This window comes from Blastocystis hominis (assembly GCF_000151665.1).
Source record: "Blastocystis hominis, Singapore isolate B (sub-type 7) whole genome shotgun sequence assembly, scaffold_3".
NCBI classification, from domain to species: domain Eukaryota; class Bigyra; order Opalinata; family Blastocystidae; genus Blastocystis; species Blastocystis hominis.
Window position 1 is genome coordinate 590,471 of NW_013171838.1, and position 18,127 is coordinate 608,597.

General features: G+C 44.6%; 8 protein-coding genes; 4 read left to right on the plus strand and 4 right to left on the minus strand.

Annotated features, from left to right (window-relative positions):
* Positions 1–603: 603 nt before the first annotated feature.
* Positions 604–1,371, plus strand: GSBLH_T00003393001 (uncharacterized protein; the record flags this gene model as incomplete). The annotated part of the gene is made up of 2 exons (XM_013042128.1): positions 604–852; positions 883–1,371. 2 exons carry the CDS (start codon positions 604–606, stop codon positions 1,369–1,371), a joined length of 738 nt encoding a protein of 245 aa, XP_012897582.1.
* Positions 1,372–1,756: 385 nt separating this feature from the next.
* On the minus strand, positions 1,757–3,615 carry GSBLH_T00003394001 (uncharacterized protein; the record flags this gene model as incomplete). Its single annotated transcript, XM_013042129.1, has 6 exons — positions 1,757–2,426; positions 2,457–2,765; positions 2,797–3,086; positions 3,122–3,304; positions 3,335–3,469; positions 3,499–3,615. The coding sequence occupies 6 exons, from the start codon at positions 3,613–3,615 to the stop codon at positions 1,757–1,759; spliced, it is 1,704 nt and encodes a 567-aa protein (XP_012897583.1).
* A 70-nt stretch (positions 3,616–3,685) lies between these two features.
* GSBLH_T00003395001 (uncharacterized protein) lies at positions 3,686–4,178 on the minus strand (the record flags this gene model as incomplete). The annotated part of the gene is made up of 3 exons (XM_013042130.1): positions 3,686–3,748; positions 3,780–3,821; positions 3,855–4,178. The coding sequence occupies 3 exons, from the start codon at positions 4,176–4,178 to the stop codon at positions 3,686–3,688; spliced, it is 429 nt and encodes a 142-aa protein (XP_012897584.1).
* Positions 4,179–4,202: 24 nt separating this feature from the next.
* GSBLH_T00003396001 (uncharacterized protein) lies at positions 4,203–5,416 on the minus strand (the record flags this gene model as incomplete). Its single annotated transcript, XM_013042131.1, has 2 exons — positions 4,203–4,314; positions 4,344–5,416. The coding sequence occupies 2 exons, from the start codon at positions 5,414–5,416 to the stop codon at positions 4,203–4,205; spliced, it is 1,185 nt and encodes a 394-aa protein (XP_012897585.1).
* Positions 5,417–6,738: 1,322 nt separating this feature from the next.
* Positions 6,739–7,747, plus strand: GSBLH_T00007130001 (uncharacterized protein; the record flags this gene model as incomplete). The annotated part of the gene is given in 5 exon segments (XM_013042132.1): positions 6,739–6,746; positions 6,751–6,906; positions 6,942–7,103; positions 7,134–7,438; positions 7,443–7,747. Coding segments are annotated over 5 exon segments (936 nt in total).
* A 589-nt stretch (positions 7,748–8,336) lies between these two features.
* GSBLH_T00003397001 (uncharacterized protein) lies at positions 8,337–9,863 on the plus strand (the record flags this gene model as incomplete). XM_013042133.1 has 2 exons in its annotated part: positions 8,337–8,594; positions 8,624–9,863. The coding sequence occupies exons 1-2, from the start codon at positions 8,434–8,436 to the stop codon at positions 9,861–9,863; spliced, it is 1,401 nt and encodes a 466-aa protein (XP_012897587.1). The 5' UTR covers positions 8,337–8,433.
* Positions 9,864–11,324: 1,461 nt separating this feature from the next.
* Positions 11,325–11,986, plus strand: GSBLH_T00003398001 (uncharacterized protein; the record flags this gene model as incomplete). Its single annotated transcript, XM_013042134.1, has 2 exons — positions 11,325–11,421; positions 11,451–11,986. The coding sequence occupies 2 exons, from the start codon at positions 11,325–11,327 to the stop codon at positions 11,984–11,986; spliced, it is 633 nt and encodes a 210-aa protein (XP_012897588.1).
* Positions 11,987–12,635: 649 nt separating this feature from the next.
* Positions 12,636–13,268, minus strand: GSBLH_T00006639001 (uncharacterized protein; the record flags this gene model as incomplete). The annotated part of the gene is made up of 2 exons (XM_013042135.1): positions 12,636–13,063; positions 13,142–13,268. The coding sequence occupies 2 exons, from the start codon at positions 13,266–13,268 to the stop codon at positions 12,636–12,638; spliced, it is 555 nt and encodes a 184-aa protein (XP_012897589.1).
* Positions 13,269–18,127: the final 4,859 nt, after the last annotated feature.

Genomic DNA, 18,127 nt, shown 5'->3' on the forward strand with positions numbered 1-18,127 from the left:
TCCCAAGCCGTTTCATCGAATCCAACCGAGACCAAAGCAGCCATTTCCATCCCTCAAGACCTTGATCCCAGCCAACAACTCATGTACCAAATGATGGTGTCTGCCTACCAGCAGGCGCTTCTGAACATATTTCAGAACCCTCTTTCCACAAAGCCCGCTTCCTCTGGAGAGGAGAACTCGCTCTACGCGGCGCTTTCCAACCTGGATCCGTCCACCTCCTCGCTGTATCTGCAGCAAATGACCCAATTGGCCCAAAATCCGGCCTATTTTCAGCAAATCACCCAAATGGCCCAATTGGCCCAAATGTCGCAGATGGCCCAGATGGCCCAGAACCCATCGAATGCGGCCTATCTGCAGCAGATGGCCCAAATGATGCAGAATCCGGCCTATTCCCAACAAATGGGCCAGATGTCCCAAATGAACCCCATGTCCCAAATGTCCCAAAACCCACTATATATGCAGCAAATGTCCCAAATGTCCCAAATGAACCAGATGTCCCAAAACCCCCTTTACATGCAGCAGATGGCCCAAATGGCCCAGATGGCCCAAATGGCTCAGATGTCCCAAATGTCCCAAATGTTCCAAATGTCCCAGATGTCCCAGATGTCCCAACTGCACCAGTCGAACGCGTTCTCGGTCCCCTCGGTTCCGTTCCACAGCGCGGACGAGTACACGGACGACCCGATCGACGACTGCAAGCTCTTCGTGGGGGGCATTCCGAACGAGGCGGACGAGTCGGTGCTGCGCGCGTACTTCCAGTACTTCGGCCCCGTGCGGTCGGTGGAGATCATCCGCAATCGGGAGACGGGGATCTCGCGCGGCTTCGGGTTCGTCGTGTTCTACTCGCGGATCGTAGCGGTGCGGCACGCAGATGATGGGTAGAGCTTGGAGGACGCGCTGCAGCAGACGCGGATTGAGTTCTTCGGACGCAAAGTCGATATTCACAAATGTCTCCCCAACGCTCCCAACGCGGCCGGCGGCGCCGGCGGGGCCGGCGGGGCTTCTGGACACTCGGGAGCCGGCAGTTCGGCGGGGGGCAGCGGGGTTAACGGAGCCGGCGGGGGCAATGGAGGCAGTGGGGCCAATCAACAGCAACAGCAGCAGCAACAGCAATATCGATTGTTCGTGGGCGGGCTGGACGACACGTTCACGGACGAGATGATTCAGATGGCGCTGACGCCGTTCGGCGAGGTGAAGCGAGTCAACATCATTCGACAGACCGACGGCAGAACGCGCGGGTTCGCTTTCGTGAACTTCTCGGAGCAGCGGCCGGTGGATCGGCTGATCCAGCTGCAGAGCCTGAACATCAACGGAAAGCGCGTGGTCTTCGGAAGTGCGAATGTGAAGAAGAACAAGGGAATGCGGGGATGATGTGGGGGAGTGGCGGAGAATCGATGTGTAGGCGTTAGAGAGGTTCGGTTTAGTGATTGTTACATACTTTGGCGTGTTTGTTGAAGAATGAGAGTGAAATACGTGGTTGTGTGCATGCGAGAATGCAGAAAAGAGAAAGAAAATAGACACTTTGGACAGTCGAGAGTCAGCATCCGTTGAATGGAAACATCAATACACAAAAAGCGACGACTCCCACCACTTTCGACCAAGACCGCGTGCTGTTCCTCGTGTTCAAAACGTTTCTTTTGATAATTCCTACTTTGTCTGACCATCGCTCCTCTCTTCGTTTTCCCATTCCTCCACACACACACACACACACAAACATTAAACAAAAAAACTCAACACCTTCACACGAATGTATTTCTCAAACACACCACGCACTTAAATATTTCTTCAACATCGCCGTGGTCGAAGGGTTGAATCCACTGACCTCCGCGTTCTCCTTTCTCGATCCATGCAGCTGCTTCCTCACCGAGGTCGCCAGCACCTTTCCGAGCTCCACTCCCCACTGGTCGAACGAGCACAGTCCCCACACGAATCCCTGCACCGCGGTGCGATGCTCATAAATCGCCAGCAACTCTCCGCACGTGTACGCGTTCAGCTCCGGGAACAGCAGCGACGACGACGGTCTGTTTCCCGAGAAGAACTTGTGCGGACGCAGCTCGACGGGGACGTTCTGCGCCTCCAAGTCGGCCTCGTTCTTGCCCACCGCCAGCGCGTCGGGCTGCGCGAAGAAGTTCGACATCAGCTCGTCGTGGTTCGACACGGCCTCCGTCTCGCTCTCCAGCGGCGCCTGGCTCTTGCAGAACCCGATGAAGTCGCAGGGAATCACGCGGCCCTGGTGAATGAGCTGGTAGAAGCTGTGCTGGCCGTTGGTGCCCGGCTCGCCGAAGTCCACCTCGCCCGACGCGAAGGGCAGCGGCGTGCCGTCCATCGCCACGCGCTTGCCGTTCGACTCCATGTCCACCTGCTGGATGTGCGCGGGGAAGCGAAGCAGCGCCTGCGAGTAGGGGAGCAGCGCGCGGCAGGGATAGCTGCACTCGACGGAAGAGAAAGAAGCCTACTCGAGGAAGGTGGAGTTCCACACGCCCAGCAGACCGAGCATAACCGGGATGTTCTGGGCAAAGTCGGCGGTGCGGACATGCTCGTCGATCGCGTGGGCGCCCTGCAGGAACTGCTCCATCACCGCGTAGGAGTACTGCAGCGACAGAGGCAGCAGACCCACCGCCGAGCACACTGAGTAGCGGCCGCCCACCCAGTCCCAGAAGCCGAAGATGTTCGACGCGTCGATGCCGAAGGCGGTCACCGCGGGGATGTTCGTCGACACGGCGCACATGTGGTGCGCGATGATCTCCGCCTCGGTGGCCTTTCCGCTACGATAAGACGGCGAAGAGAAGCGCGTACGCGAGCTTTTCGAGGAGCCAGCGGCGCAGAGAGCGCGCGTTGAGCATGGTTTCGGCGGTGGTGAAGGTCTTGGAGACGATGACGATCAGCGTGCGCTCCGCGTCCAGCTTCTCCACGTTGCGCGCGATGTCCAGCGGGTCCACGTTCGCCACGAAGTGCAGGTCGCGGCCCTCTGCGGCTTTGTGCGCGACGGGGTCGTTGCGCAGCGCCTCGTAGACGAACTCGGGACCCAGGTAGCTACCACCGATGCCGATGGAGATCACCGAGGTGAGCGGCTTGCCGGTGCAACCCTGCGTGGTGAGAGAGTAAGGCAGGCGGAACATACCAAGAAGGCACCAGAGCGGACGCGCTCGGAGAAGTCGCGAATGTGCTCGCGGACTTCGTAGACATCAGGAACCACGTTCTTGCCGTCCACAAAGACCTGCTCGTCCTTGTTGGCACGGAGCGCAGAGTGGAGGACGGCGCGGTTCTCCGTGATGTTGATTTTCTTACCCGTCATCATGGCGTTCTACACATCAGACAGAGCGTTAACGCAGACAAGCTTCTCCTTCACCTGGGCACGCTCGGCCAGCTTCAGCAAATCCTCCTTCACCTTGGGAGTGAGCTTTTGGCGGCTGTAATCCAAAGTAATGCCGTCGAACTCGACAGAGAACTGGGAGAAACGCTCCGGGTCCTACAATAAACGGATCACACGATGCAAACCTGGAGCAAGTCGCGGAGATGGAGCTTGGTGACTTCAGGCACATCTTGCTTCAGAGTTTCCCACTCCGCAGTTTCCCAGATGTGTTGAGTCGTCATAGCTTGTACGAAAGAATCCATGTTTAGTAATACAGCAAAAAGAAATAATGATACCAAATCCCTCAGATGTCATATAACCGCGGATTTATTCTCAATAAGGCATTTGACAACAAACAGAGAAAATGGAAGAGAGCAGCTTCATCAGCTCTTGATTCTACATCGTCAGGAGAGATAGCGACAGATACATCATCGAAAAACTGAACGATATCACGGTGATGAGGTTTCAACTACAACTAAGCGCCTCGATCGATCTAGCATACACCCAGCTCGGCAGTGATCGAATCCCATATCGCTTTCCAGGGATGGGTGGACAAAAAGATAGGCTTTCGCTTTCTCTTATTATCGTCCGTAATGTAGTTGAGGGTGGCAGACATGATCACTTCATTCAGCGTTCCAAGATACCCCGGAAGAGCGATAATCACGTCGGCTTCTTTCGTAAGGATATCGAGTCGATCAAACATCGATTTCGCTGTAATCGTACGTGTGAGATAGGGATTGGACTCGATAGGCAAATCACTGGGAACGACAACACCCTCACAGACGGCTCCCTCCACCTTCTTGCATCCCAGCGCCAATGCCTCCATACTTCCTCCATTGCCTCCATTCCTTTAAAACGTTAAGTAACAATTCGGAATTCGATAAGTAGATATGATGATAAAGTGGTTCCGAGCGAGAAGTTCACCCAATTCGAGAGCTTGCTGATATTGCGCTTCGGTGGGTCTAGATAAGATCCAGGTAGTAGAATCCACTTTGAGGCGCAAAACACCGTGGCGACCCTGTTCAAACACTGCATATAGAACAAACACTGCAAAAAACATCCGCCAACACTAAAACAGATGAAAACGGCCTCTAAACTGATTTGGTTCCCTTCTCCGCATCCTCGGTCGTCGCAGTATTCGGATCTTTCTGAATCTTGGCGTAGCAGAATCGGCATTTCTTCGTAGACTCTGACTTGGGCCAATTCTTGCCTTGCAACTACATTTCCCACCCTCTCCTCGACGCCTACATGATTATACGCCTCAATCAGATCGGGAATGGAGTTGAATTGAATGAAGCAGTACCCCAAATTGCGATGCGTCTTTGAATCCAGCGGCATATTCATAATCGAAAACTTGCCCTCCACGAACTCGTTCAGAATCTCGCACATCTCCTCCTTGCTGAACCGATTCGGAATGTTGCGGATCATCACCGCCGACCGCGTCTCCTCTCCGCTGTACAGCTTCGCGATATCCACATCGTCCCCGTCTCCCTTCTTCTTCTCCTCCACCGGTCGACTCGCCTCTCCCTCCGTCGCCGTCTCGCCCGCAGAGCTCTCCACCGCGCGGCTCTGCGACCCCACGAACGGCACCGCGCTGGCCGTGAGCTGGGTTCCGCTCTGCGCGCCCGCGGCGGGCTCTGCAGGGTCGGCGAAGGGAGTGATGGTGCGCGACCAATACCCGGAGACCGGCTTGGAGGCGTTGCCCAGCATGGACGACGTGGACGCGGAGTGCGTGGAGGGCAGCACTAAGCTGTACGCGTCGCGCCCATCGCCGCCCAGGTAGGAGCGGGGAGGCAGAGGCGGCGGCGTGCGCTTCGAGAGCGACGCCGTGGCCGGGGGAAGCGTGGAAACCTCGTTGGTGGGAGCGAGCCCCGGGGACTCGAAGAGGAAATTGTCGGTGGGAACCATGTCGGCGTCGCGCGAGCGAGAACCCGCAGGGAAGAAGGAGTCGTCGAAGAGCGACGTGGAGAAGTGGGCGTTGGCCGAGTAGCGGAGGAAGGGAGGCCCCGACTCCAGCGAGTTGCGACGGTAGTCGACGCTGCGGCCTTGGCGGGAAGGAGCCATCGAGGAAGCGCCGGAAGCGTAGGAGTCGTAGTAGTCCGCGTAGGAAAAGGAGTCGAGACCGCCATTGGTGGAAGGGTAGAGCGAGGAGTAGTCGGTAAAACGGTAGGAGGGCTCGCTCTTGCGGTGAAGACCGTTGGGCTCGGAGGGAAAGCGATTCTGGTAAGAGAGAAACTCCACGCTGTCTGTGCGAGAAGAATCATTTCTTCCAGAAGGAGAAAAACTAGAAGGAATGAACAGCGGATCGGTAGAGTTCCTGAAACATTACAACAAAATGGAGACGAATCGTACAACGAGTTAGCGGGAACTGCAGGAGGTAGATACATCATGTCCACATCGTCTGTCTGCATCAAGGACGGAAAACCAGGAAGGGTAGACGAACCATCGCCAAAACCTTCGCTGAGACGACGCTGAGCTGATATCTCGCCTGAGTGAAAAGGAGGGGAACGTCTGTTGGGCTGCGGGGGCAGCTGCGGAGCTTGGGCGGTTTCAGGTCCAACTCCCTAAATTCAAATGCACAAATAAAAGGAACTTCGAGAAAAAAAGTCCCTCCAATATCGCTGCTAGGCGTGTAGTAAGGATCGGCAAACATCTTCAATTTACAGAAAAACACACAGGGAATACAACGTTTTCCTTTGCTTTACTGCTCATGACCTGCGAAGTTGAAGAACAAAGGAGAATCTGTGGACTTAACGCATCCAAAAAAAACCGCTCTATTTTTGGAACAAAGAGCAAAATTTGAAATTAGACCTCGGTGATTATAGGGAAGTTCACTGTGAGAATGAAGCAGCGAGAGTAACAAGTAGAGCGTTTTGAAGAATACCAATCCCGATGCCTAGTTGGCCGTTTCGACCGGACTTTATTACTTAGAAAAGAAGAAGAACAACAGGGCAGCAACGCAAAAGAAAGCTGCTCCCACTCCCACGCCAGTTGAGAAGGAAGTCGACAAAGAGACAAAGCAAATTGTAGAAAAGAAAAGTTCCATCGCGATCACAGATATACAAAATGAAATCCCTCTCACTGTCAATTGTTTGACTGTTTCGAGGCGAGTTCACTCTCTAGTTGATTCAAATTGTAAAGAACTGTCGTCTATATCTGATCTTGGGGACGATCCGCACGACTATGCTATCTGTATGAGAATTACAATTCCAAACCTTTCCAAGAACATCCGCGGCTTCTCTTCCTGTAGGATTTGTAAAACTCTCTGATTCCAAGCCATCGCTTCCAGGAAAAACCTGAAGTCGATCGAGATTAACCACTGGGTGGTTTCGATTTCTCATAACTACGACGAGTTATCGAAAGGCATTACCGACTCGAATTGTTTTATGGCCATGTAGGCTATTCAATTCAGACACTCTATTTCCTAGCACCTTAACCTACGAAACCGATACCATTCCGACTCCTTGTCGCTTTGTGTCGGTTCAAGTCGACTTTGCTTCCGTCGATGCACGCCAATCACATCGCTACTGCTCTCTCCCCGTCTACTTCGACAGGTATTCCATCAAGGCGTCTCCTGATCCCTCCATAGCTCCGGCCAGAGCCACAAATTCAACAAAGTCATCAGTCTCTCCACGCTTCTCAACTCCGCTCTCCTCAGCAACGACAACCTCTCCTTCACCATCCAAATCCTTCCCGTCTCTCTCTCTTCGCTCTCTCTCCAGACCCAATTTCTCCTCGCCGCTCGCTGCAAGTGCCTCCACTCGCTCTGACTTCCATTTAGCAACATTTCCCTTCTCAACCAATACCTCACCGCGGGCTGCGATATCAACTGCACCTCCGACTTCTTCTCCCAGGTCGACGGCGATTATCTGGACGGCGCCACCGCGCTGATCATCGCCGCAACGCACCACGCTAACGAACTCGTGAATCACCTGCTGCAGAACGGGGCGGACGTGACGCTAACCAATCGCAATGGGGACAGTGCGCTTCATCGCGCGTGCTGGAGCGGCGATCTGGAGATTTTGCAGAAACTGGTGGAGTATGGGGCGCTGATCGACGCGCCGAACTACAACGGATTGACGCCCTGTAGCGAAAGGGGACGTGGGTAACGATGCAGTGATGGTGGCGGCGTTGGCGGGATACCCGAAGATCGTGGAGTTTTTTCTGAAGCAGAGGGCGAACGTGAATCAGCAGGAGTGCGTGTGGATCCATCGAATGAATCGTAGCTATGAGGGAAACACGGCGGCTCATTTCGCGGCGAGTCAGAATCGGAAGGACATTCTGCGGCTTCTGATGCGCTATGACGCTTCCTTCTGTCTCACCAATCTCGAGAAACGCACAGCGATCGACTACTGCACCGACCCGCCCGCCATTTATTCGATTCTCACTGGGTAACTCTCCGAGTTCCGTGTTTCAAGAAGAGGGAAAATCTCGAGTCTCGGCAATCCAGTGAGTCCGTTCGTTTGCGCAAAGCCGTTCCAGCTGCCGAAGTCTCTTCTCCCGCTGTTCAAAATCGGAATCAATGTGATGCGGAATGTGGCGTGCGGCACTGCGATCTATCGCGTGTATCCTTTCTGTTTGCTGCAAGTACGGCAAGATCGACGCATTCGAACTAGTCCACGGAGCGATTGGTGCTTCTGAAACGAATCTACGAGGCGGTGGTGCATCAGCGAAACCTCCCACTCGAACTGAACGTGCTGACCGAGTCGCTTTTCTTCGCCTGCTTCTACGTGCTGACGATTGGCCTTGCTGGGAACAGTGGAAACGGGGAAAAGCTGAAGCAGACCGAGCTGTATCTGCGTCAGATGATCATCCAAGCGTACGAGGATCTTTACAACTGCCACATCTCGGAGAAGTACAGGAGAGAGGACGGAGTGAGGAATAGAGGAATCATGCTCGATTCGACGCATTCCTCCGTGTTTGTCTCCATTCTGGACCTCATTCTGCTCTCGCGATTCGACAAATATGCAGTCAAACGGTCTCTCTTCCTCAAAGCCGACCGGCTGCTCTCGCTGCATAACCCCTCCACGTCGTATCCATGTCTCCCTGAAGGGTACTTCGCATCCCTCCCAATGACTCGCATGGACGAAACGGTTCTCCGAGCGCTGATTCAGAAGAAGCAGCCGATCGATCCCTCGGTCGAAAACTCCTCGCAGCGTGATATTTTGCTGTCAATCGTCAAGGCGATCACGCCCAAGACGGTCAGCTCCAACTCGGGTTCGTTCTCGATCGATTACTGCGCGTAGTGGAATGGAATGGCGTTGAGCGTAGTTTGCAAGTGCAGCTCCAGCTGCTCACAGAGCGAGAAATCGTCCCCTATCAAATCCGAGCCGCTGATTCGGCGAAATTTCCGATGAGCAACATCTACGGACATCAGATGGCGATCGTGAATGATCTGCGAACGGAGGAGTTCAAGCAGTACTGGAAGCAGCTGTCTCTGGCAAAGAAGCAAACGATCACGACGGTGAGTGAGAAGGAACTGAACATGCAGATAAAGGAGAGTGTGTATTGGTTTTCTCTCCGCTATGCGATGGAGAACTACACGAAGCTCTTCACGGATAGCCGGAGAATCGAGATTGTGCGAAATGAGAGCGGGTTTTACCTGCCTCCCGAGATGATCACGGAAGAGAAAATGTCGGAAATGATCGATTTCGCTGCGATGTACGACCGGTGCGTGATGCCTGGCTCCGCCTCCAAGCCGTCGCAGCTGTTCAACGAGTTGGAAAGCGAGGCTCTTTATTCGTATCAGAAGAAGCCAGAGGAGATTGGGATTCATTACTGTATTCATCGGTTCAAAATGTTCCTTTACTGGCTTCTATGCAATCATATGGACGAAGCGTTCCAGATGCATAAGAAGGAGGAAGAAGCGGATCGAGAGGCGGCATTGTTGCTGAAAGAGCCTGTCGACAAAGAGAAGAAGAAAACAAAGAAAAAGAAGCGGACCAAGAAAGCGACAGCGACAGCGACAGCAGCAACAGCAGCAACAGCAGCAACAACAGCAACAACAGCAACAACAGCAACAGCAGCAACAGCAGCAACAGCAGCAACAACAGCAACAACAGCAACAGCAGCAACACAAACACAAACACAAACACAGACAGGCGCAGTCGAGAAGGCAAAGGAAGAAAAATCTTCAACTTCTGGAAAGAATCCGAGCAACGAAAAGAATCAAAAAGAAGAGAAGATTGCAAAATCTGATTCAATCGCATCATCATCCAAGACGTCGCTTTCTCCGCAATCCTCGTCTTTGCAGAAGAATCTCGAGCCTGATCCTGCGACTCTGCCTGTTCCTCCTCCCCCTCCACCTTCATTAGAAGCTCAACGCATCACCCGGTTGATGTTGGGTGATGGTGGTGAAGGAGCAACAAACGATCGAAAAAGAAGGAAGCCGGATGTTTCTAGACCGGCTTTCATTTCGTTACGTCAATTATTGCTTCGAAAAGATCCTTTGGAGGAAATTTTGCGGAATTCGGTTGCTAAAAGAAGTCCTAATGTACTAAAGACTAATTGATGTTGTTTTCTTTGATTAAAGATGGCATTGGTTTACAGGAATGGAATGCAATATAAATACAATGATCTCTTCATTGATACATACTAGATTTTCCTATTTCATTCAAGACTTATATATTTTTGAAGACAGCAAAAAGGAGAGTGAAAATGCGATGAACTGTAGAATGTGTCATATGGTAAAAATAACAATATATGTGTTCATAAGGCAATCATGCATATTCAAAATCATTATTCATACACATCCATATGCAGATTCCATTAAAATAACTCTGGAAACAAGTGATCAATCAAATACCAATTTTTGTTAATACAGTTTATTTTATTGCTTTATTATCATTTTTGAAATATATCAATATGAGGATTATAAAAACTATTCTGCTGATGTTTCTGTTGAATGTCTAACCCATAATCATATTGTATTGTGGAAAGGCAGGTTCTATCCAGTTGGGTCGAAGCATCGGTGTTCCTGCAAATATTGAACGTGATGTATTGGTATAACACTCCAGAAAGAGCCATTCATTTTCAGAATAGTACATTTCCATTATTTAGACATTCAATGTGTATTTTTATTGCCACGAACTAATATATAACAGAATAACTTCATATGGAATCCTCTATTATCAAGTGAGTTAACAAAACAGAACATTTTCAAAAACACGATCACTTCACTCTTCGTCAAATTTTATTATGGATAATAAAGATTTAGACTCTGATCTCCCTAATGATACTGGATTGACCTCTTCGTTATTGATACCTTATTTTCCTATTCCTGATCAGGAATGTATTCAATCTGAATTTAGTCCCACGTTGGAAAGTGACCTAGATAATCCAGATCCAAAAGGTACGGCTATGAGGGATTGTTTGACTTCAAGAAATTGGTAAAGAAAAAGGTTTTTTGAAAGTCGCTAGATTACAAGGACAGTTGTGCATCCAAATACAGCAAGGAATTGAATATTTGTTTACTATTGATGTCCAGAGTAGTTTTTCTCGAGTACAAAATATAATTAGACATCGGAAGCGAGCGTCCAAACAAGAAAGAATGTTTCTGCTCAAGACTTACTCACTATTGCAACCGAGAAAGGCTATTGAAGTAGCAGACATTATAAGTAAACTCTATAGTGGTGAGAATCGAGAGATATTAAATCTTCTTCACAAGAAAGACAAAGAGTGGCAACTTCCCTCTACTCCTTTCTATACAGACAAGAAGAATATCTATCAGTTTATTTACAACAATTGTGTTAGAGAGAGTAAGAAAAAATCGAAAAAGCACTAACCTGAAGTTATGGTGTGTCGATTCCGTATTTTAGTGTGTATTCTTTGTTTGTACTAAGTACTCGTAACAATAAGAATGATAAGAAAAATAGGAATCTTGAAGAGACTGATCCACAGAAACAGAATTGCAAAAATAAACGGACCGGCAGTTTCATTGTTTGATCTCTGTTATTTTTCATTTTTTTCTTAAATGAGTACATGCAATTTAACAGGCAACAATGATAGTAAGGACGCGCCCGACCCAAATGTAACAAATGAACCTTCTCCAGAAAGAGGAAGTGTCGAGGGTATTTTTACATAAATAGTTGAAACACAGGATATACGAATGTCGAAAGTTTGAATGATGTGAAAGATACAAATGGTAATGTATCTCAAGTCGATAATTATGGCTGCGGAGACTATATTTGGGATCCCATTGACTATCTGCCGAATATATTCATAGAACCAGTTCAACAGTCCGATCACTATCATTTTGATAAAGAGACCGGAATTGTAACTATCCACGCAGATTATGAAATAAAAGAAGTTCGAGTATTTATAAATGGAAACGAAAAACGGTTTCAACAAGTACTAGCCGAACAAGGAGCCGCTGTTACGAATAAACCGAAACGCTGTACAGAACATATTAAGACGAAAAATCGAAGCAAAAGACGTACTCCTAGTAAACAAGAAAAGAGTTTTTATAAGAAATATGGAGAGCGTTTCCGTAAAGGGAATACGAGTTGTCGAAACGAGATTCTGAATGAAATATTGGACTACCAAAAAAGCCATCCTGATTCGGATTGGAGAATTACTGATAGAAGTGGAATCTATAATTGTCTTTTTAATAACTTTGCGCGTCCGAAAAAGTGAGCATTCCAATCGTTTGTTGGTAGAAACAAACAAGAAAGATATTCAATCCAACATACTCGTCGCTAGTACTCTTTAGAACGGGTAGAGGTTAGTTGATCAAAACAGGAGTTTTATAGCTGACAACAGGGCGTAGATTAATAAATATCAATCCACAAAAAAATAGAGTACACAAGAAAGTATAAAGAGAATAATAATAATAATAATCACAAAAAAGAGTCCAGCCAATATATACTCATTGAAAAGCAGATTAATGCAAAAACTAGGATACAAACTGCTACCAAGAAAAGAGCTTTCATGATACGTACTATTAACGTCTTGCCGTTCTCACTGCAACCTACAAGTTTTGTCTTGCGTTTAGTTTCGGATGATTTGGAATTCTTCTTCATATTATAATTATAATTATGATTATTTTTGTTGCTACTGGGAACACTCTTCGTTGTCCCGTACTTTGGCTGTGATAAATAGGGGTTACTGTCTATATACTCAGTCTGTCTTGATCATGTAAAAAACTCGAACTCTGACTTCATACAATAACTGCCTACAAAAATAATCTTCCCATCCCTATAGGAAATTACTTTATTTCCACTAAACCTGTGTAATGTCTCAATCTCTTTATTGTGCTCCCATCTACTAATATAGATAACTTTCCTCATTCATAGAAAAAACAATTTCCATGATTCAGTCCATTCTCAACCTTATGATCTGTCGCTTTTAGATTGCCATATTGATCTCGTTCATACCACAATTTTGAATCATCTGTCCTTATAGAAATATAAGGATATTGATGACCGTCCTTGAAAACGCCTTTATATATAACTTCCCCTTCTTCAGTGTATTCTACCCCGATTCCATATCGGTAGCCATTTTTCAAATATCTCTGAAAGGAAAGCTTTCCAGATCGGTGGTAGAAAGTGCATGTTCCATTCGCCACACCTTTTTCGTAAGTAAACGTCGCTACTTTTATATTATCGTGAGTATAAATATTAGCCTCACCATCATAATAATCATTTTTGATAGACGTAACTAAAGTAGAGTCATTATGATAATTTCCAGCTTGATGTGTAGCTAGTCCATTGTCTATAGCAATATGAGTAATAAGAAATTCGTCCGAAATAGACTAATCCCAATTTATTGCCACTTCCACACATTTTGTACCTGGAAGTGTATTAATTGGGGTTCCATTTATATCGGCAATTATTACTACTATAGATATATTTATAGAGTTTATTATTTGTATACAATTGTCCCTATTTACAGAAAATGAATAGAGTTCAATAGCCATAATAAATGCTTGTTTTTTGAATAGCAAAATTATGGACTCTTTATTGATCTCTATCTTTCAAATTAGAAATATTGGAGCAGTAGTTAAAATGTAAAAATTATTTGTCGTATTTTTCATAACTGTGAATTACCACATACTTGAGTGGTTTGTAGAGTTGTATTATCTCTTCTCTTGGTCTGATTGATGGCAGTAGTATACTTATTGGTATTGGAAACCGGGTCCTATGCTTCATTTGCTTTGTGAAGTGTAGTTGTTGCAGTATGGTACAAAAGCATAATTCATAATAAGTAGATTATTATTATTATTATTAGTAGTAGTAGTAGTAGTATTTGATTTCAGAAACAGCGGTCACCCGTTTTCGACAATTACATCTTTTTCTCATGATCGTTGGTAGATATGTCATATCCGCAGCTTAAGATGATAGGAAACGAACTCAATCACGATATATTGTAATCAGGACATTATAACGTTGATGGACACATACAGCTAGTTTCAAGAATGGACTTGGGTTATCAGATGGTGCAGCAATATCAATGTAATTTCTGTACCATTTGAATGTGAAACTCCACGAGTGAAGAACGCTATGGGGTAATGAATCACTGATGATCTTAGTCACAATAATCACTATGATATAGATCATATTTCACGCCAGTATTCCTATTATCAAAGAGTCAAATCTAAAGTCAAAAACCATCAAACCATACAGTTATCTAGGTTTTTACCAAAGAATGGTTTTACACGCAATTTAGATAGATTCTCTATCGGCTAAGTGTGGAGAATAACAATGCAGTAGTTTGTGGTTATCATATATTATCTTATCAGCGCCATAAGTGAAATGTGATAAAGCAACCTGTACGGGATTAAAAATAGATAGCACTAGGAAATAGATTAGCTAGAAGATTGTATACGAAATTTAGAGTACTTTCTCCTTATCATATTGTAACAAACGGAATCAAAGCGATTGATGGGGTAGAGGGTTTGTCGGGATGCGTTATGCTACAACAAGGGATGCACGTTCGCTGAATAGAATGATTTGGAGTGTGTGGCTCTAATGCTCATGAATCTTTTTTGTATCAACTTGTAAAAGAAAGAAAGAAAGAAACAATTCACTGACCTGCAGATGATCTTGAGTGGGCTGTTTACCGCCTACTACGTCAGTACCATTCGGCCTTCGACTCTTCCCAGCAGACCACGTTAGGAGTTTGCTGAAAGAAACAATATCATCGGGTTTTGTGTTTGCTTTTTTAACTTAAGGTTTTTCATGTTGAACAGAGAGGTTGGCAACACCGATTACCTTTCTTATAATTTTCATCCAATCAAGTACCCCTTCCATATTATTGGTAGGAACAAAAACTCACAGTATTGTTTTATCACCATTGATTTGATTGATACTGTGTAATAAGGTACTATGATGGAATGAAGGTAGATGAGTGCCAGCCTCTAAGATACGTGATCATCAGAATAGTACAGTAAGCTGTAAATTAGGAATGACAAACAAGCGTAAAACTGTATCATACTGGCTCAACCTATTTATTGACGATGTACACAATCATGAACGGTTAACATTTTTCACTAATAAAGTTGTTTTTTATTTTATAGTAAATAAATATAAACATTATCATAAATTTGTATTCCCCACAATGATTTCCTACTTATTCTGCAAGTTTACCATTTAGACACAATGTTTGATTTCAATATATATATGGTACCTCTTGAAAAAACGATATCACAGTTTACATTCACTCACTTTAACGTAATAAATCCTAATTCTTGTTTTGTTGGAAACGATAATGGGTTCTGATTGTATTTTTTGTTTGGATAGTTAAGAGATAGTCGGCAAGAGTGAGAAAGGAGGATCTGAGTTTCTTCTACACGGATTTATGTCATGTGGCCATCCAGAGATCTTAACTAGGAATGGAATAAAATACACAGCCCAACGATATCAGGGAGATCATAAAAACGAATTTCTGTTGCGTTCCAAAAAGGGCGATGTACTTCTGTACGAAAATAATGTATTAAAACAACGATGGAAAGAAACTAAAAAAGGAGTAAAATCAGAGGAGTTCATTGCCTACAAAAATGGTCGAGTCGATTTTCGCCAACGATTCCAAGATATTTTCGAACAGCAAGACTATTATCGAATAACCAACCACAAAAAAGGACCGTATATGGATATCTGGTCAATGAACACAAATCGTTTAATATATCATGGGGAATACAATGAAAGATATCAGAGAGCTGGCTGGGGTATAGAATATGATGAAGAAAGTGGAGATATTGTTGTGGAAGGTGTTTGGAACGATGGCTTTATGATAGAAATAATTCGACTCTTTAAGGGAGACACGATGACAGAATTGAAGCGAAATGGTTCAGCTAGTTTGGATCCAACAAAACGAATTCCGATTTATGTAGGTGGCTTTCGCTATGATGAAGATAATGAAACGTTTGTTCGTGAAGGGATAGGATGTCTGATTGATGAAAAGACTGGAATCGCTACTCGAGAATGTGAATGGAGAGATGGAGAAGAAGTGAGTGGAATAAATCTGAATGATGGCTGGTATGGCCTGCAAGGAAGGTATAAGCCGCGCTTACTACCTGATATAAAACAAACAGTCATGGAAACAAGGGATTTATACGATCTAAATTTGCAAGTAACGAACTTGACGATCTCATCGAATTGTTGTAATGATATGGGTATATTGGATCTGAATCAATTCAAGCGTTTACGATCTATTAACATCGGCAATAATTGCTTTGAATCCGTTCAAACATTCCAAATCGACGGATTGAACCAATTGAAAACTATAATAATCGGAATCGAGTCATTCACTTGTGAAAAGCAGGCCGGTTGGAACTATATCAAAGCAAATAACAAGTCGAAGTCATTCCACATATTGAATTGTGAATCACTGGAATCGATAGAAATTGGTGAATTCAGTTTCAGTGATTTTGCTGGCGACTTTGAATTGAAGACTCTACCAAAATTGCGATCCATCCAGATTGGTAAAATTAGAAGTAAGTCATGCAATTTCTATAATAGTTCATTTGTGATACGAAGTATTCATGGGAATTACGTATTGATTGAATAGATCTTCCAAATTTACAATACATCACTTTAGGTAATTGTGTGTTCTGTAGATCGATCTCAACAATAATCGAAAGTATTACACGAATTTGAGCGACTTGATTGATTAGATCTTCCATTATTAGAATCCATACAACTTGGTACATGGGTACTCATGAGAAGTGATGTCCTAAGTTCTTTGATAATGCGAAGTATGAATGAAATGGTTACATGTAATGATTCTCTAGATCTACCCAGTTTATACTATTTCCATTCAGAAGGAGATTGTATGCGTTATATACAAAAAGTGATTTTGGAAAGTAGTTAGTTAGATTGAGTATTGATTGTTTATAGATATTCCAAGATGTCTGGATGTCGGTCTACCTCATTCATTCGAGAATATCCGATCAAAAACTGTAATAAGTATTTCTTAATGCCTATTGCTTTATTTATAGATACTTCATCTATGCTCGCTGATCTTTTGACAAACAAAATAAACAAAGTTCTATCTTAATACCACTATTTGTTATCATCAGCCAAAAAAGACCACTTGTTTGTTGATTATTATATTTTTTCAATTATTTATACTCTCTAACTAATTTAGGTAGATAATATCTATACTCTCTTTTTATTATCTTAAACAGGATACTATCCAATTCCACTGATAATAATAATAAGTGTAGTAGTAGTAGTAGTAGTAGTAGTAGTAGTAGTAGTAGTAGATTCCTCGATTTTTCAAACCCTTTTCTGTTTACTGCATATGTTACGTTGATACAATCATATCTTATGTATCTGTTGCTTACTCGCAATATACGATAATGCCTGATACAAGCGTTTCTACTGGAATACATTCACAATGCTACGTAATATATGCTACCCGTTCATGTTATTCTTGTATATTACTTTTACATTGACATTGAGTCAGCCAGTAAAAGTTTGTTATTGGTATACTCTTATTATTATGTTCCTTCGAGTGTAATTTTTCAATTACAAACTTGTGATTTTTGTTTTTCAAAGCGTTTTGGTATGGATTCCTACAGTATAAATCTGTGTAGGAATCACGGTAAGTGTTTACAGAAGGAATAAGGGATAGAATAGAACTGTATAATTTTATATAGCTACTTTTTCTTCTAATCTACCATCAATGCAACATATTGCAGATTTTATCAATTCTACTATTTCTATCGCCAGTTTTAGAGATTCCATAATAAAAAATGTTCATGGATTTGTGAATGAGAAAATGAAACCAAATGGCTGGATTTCACTCATATTGAGTAATAGAGAATGTGTGGTATTGCAATTCAATAATGGAATATTCATGAATCAAGGGTTTGTCCTCAATGAGCAGAAAGTGTTGAAAGTGTTTGGAAATCATCAATTTGGTGTTATTTCATATAATGAAGAACAATCCATAGAAGTAGAAGAAGGAATAGTGGATTTGGATCATGGAAGTCGATTTGAAGGATTGGTATTGGTAGAAAACGAAGGTAAAATAGGAATTCCATTTGGATATGGTGAAATGTATGATGATGATGGATTCTTGATGTACAAGGGCATAATGATCAATTGGAAACGATTTGGATATGGAACGAGTTATCATAATAATGGTTTGGTTGAATATGAAGGATATTGGTGTGATGATAATCGATTTGGAATTGGAAAAGTGTATGATCGATATGGTAAATTAGTGAATGAATGTGAATGGTGTAATGGAATTGAATGTGATATTGATGAAAAATATGAAGGAGATGGAAGCAAACCACTGAATATCGGAATGAAACATTTGAAACTGACT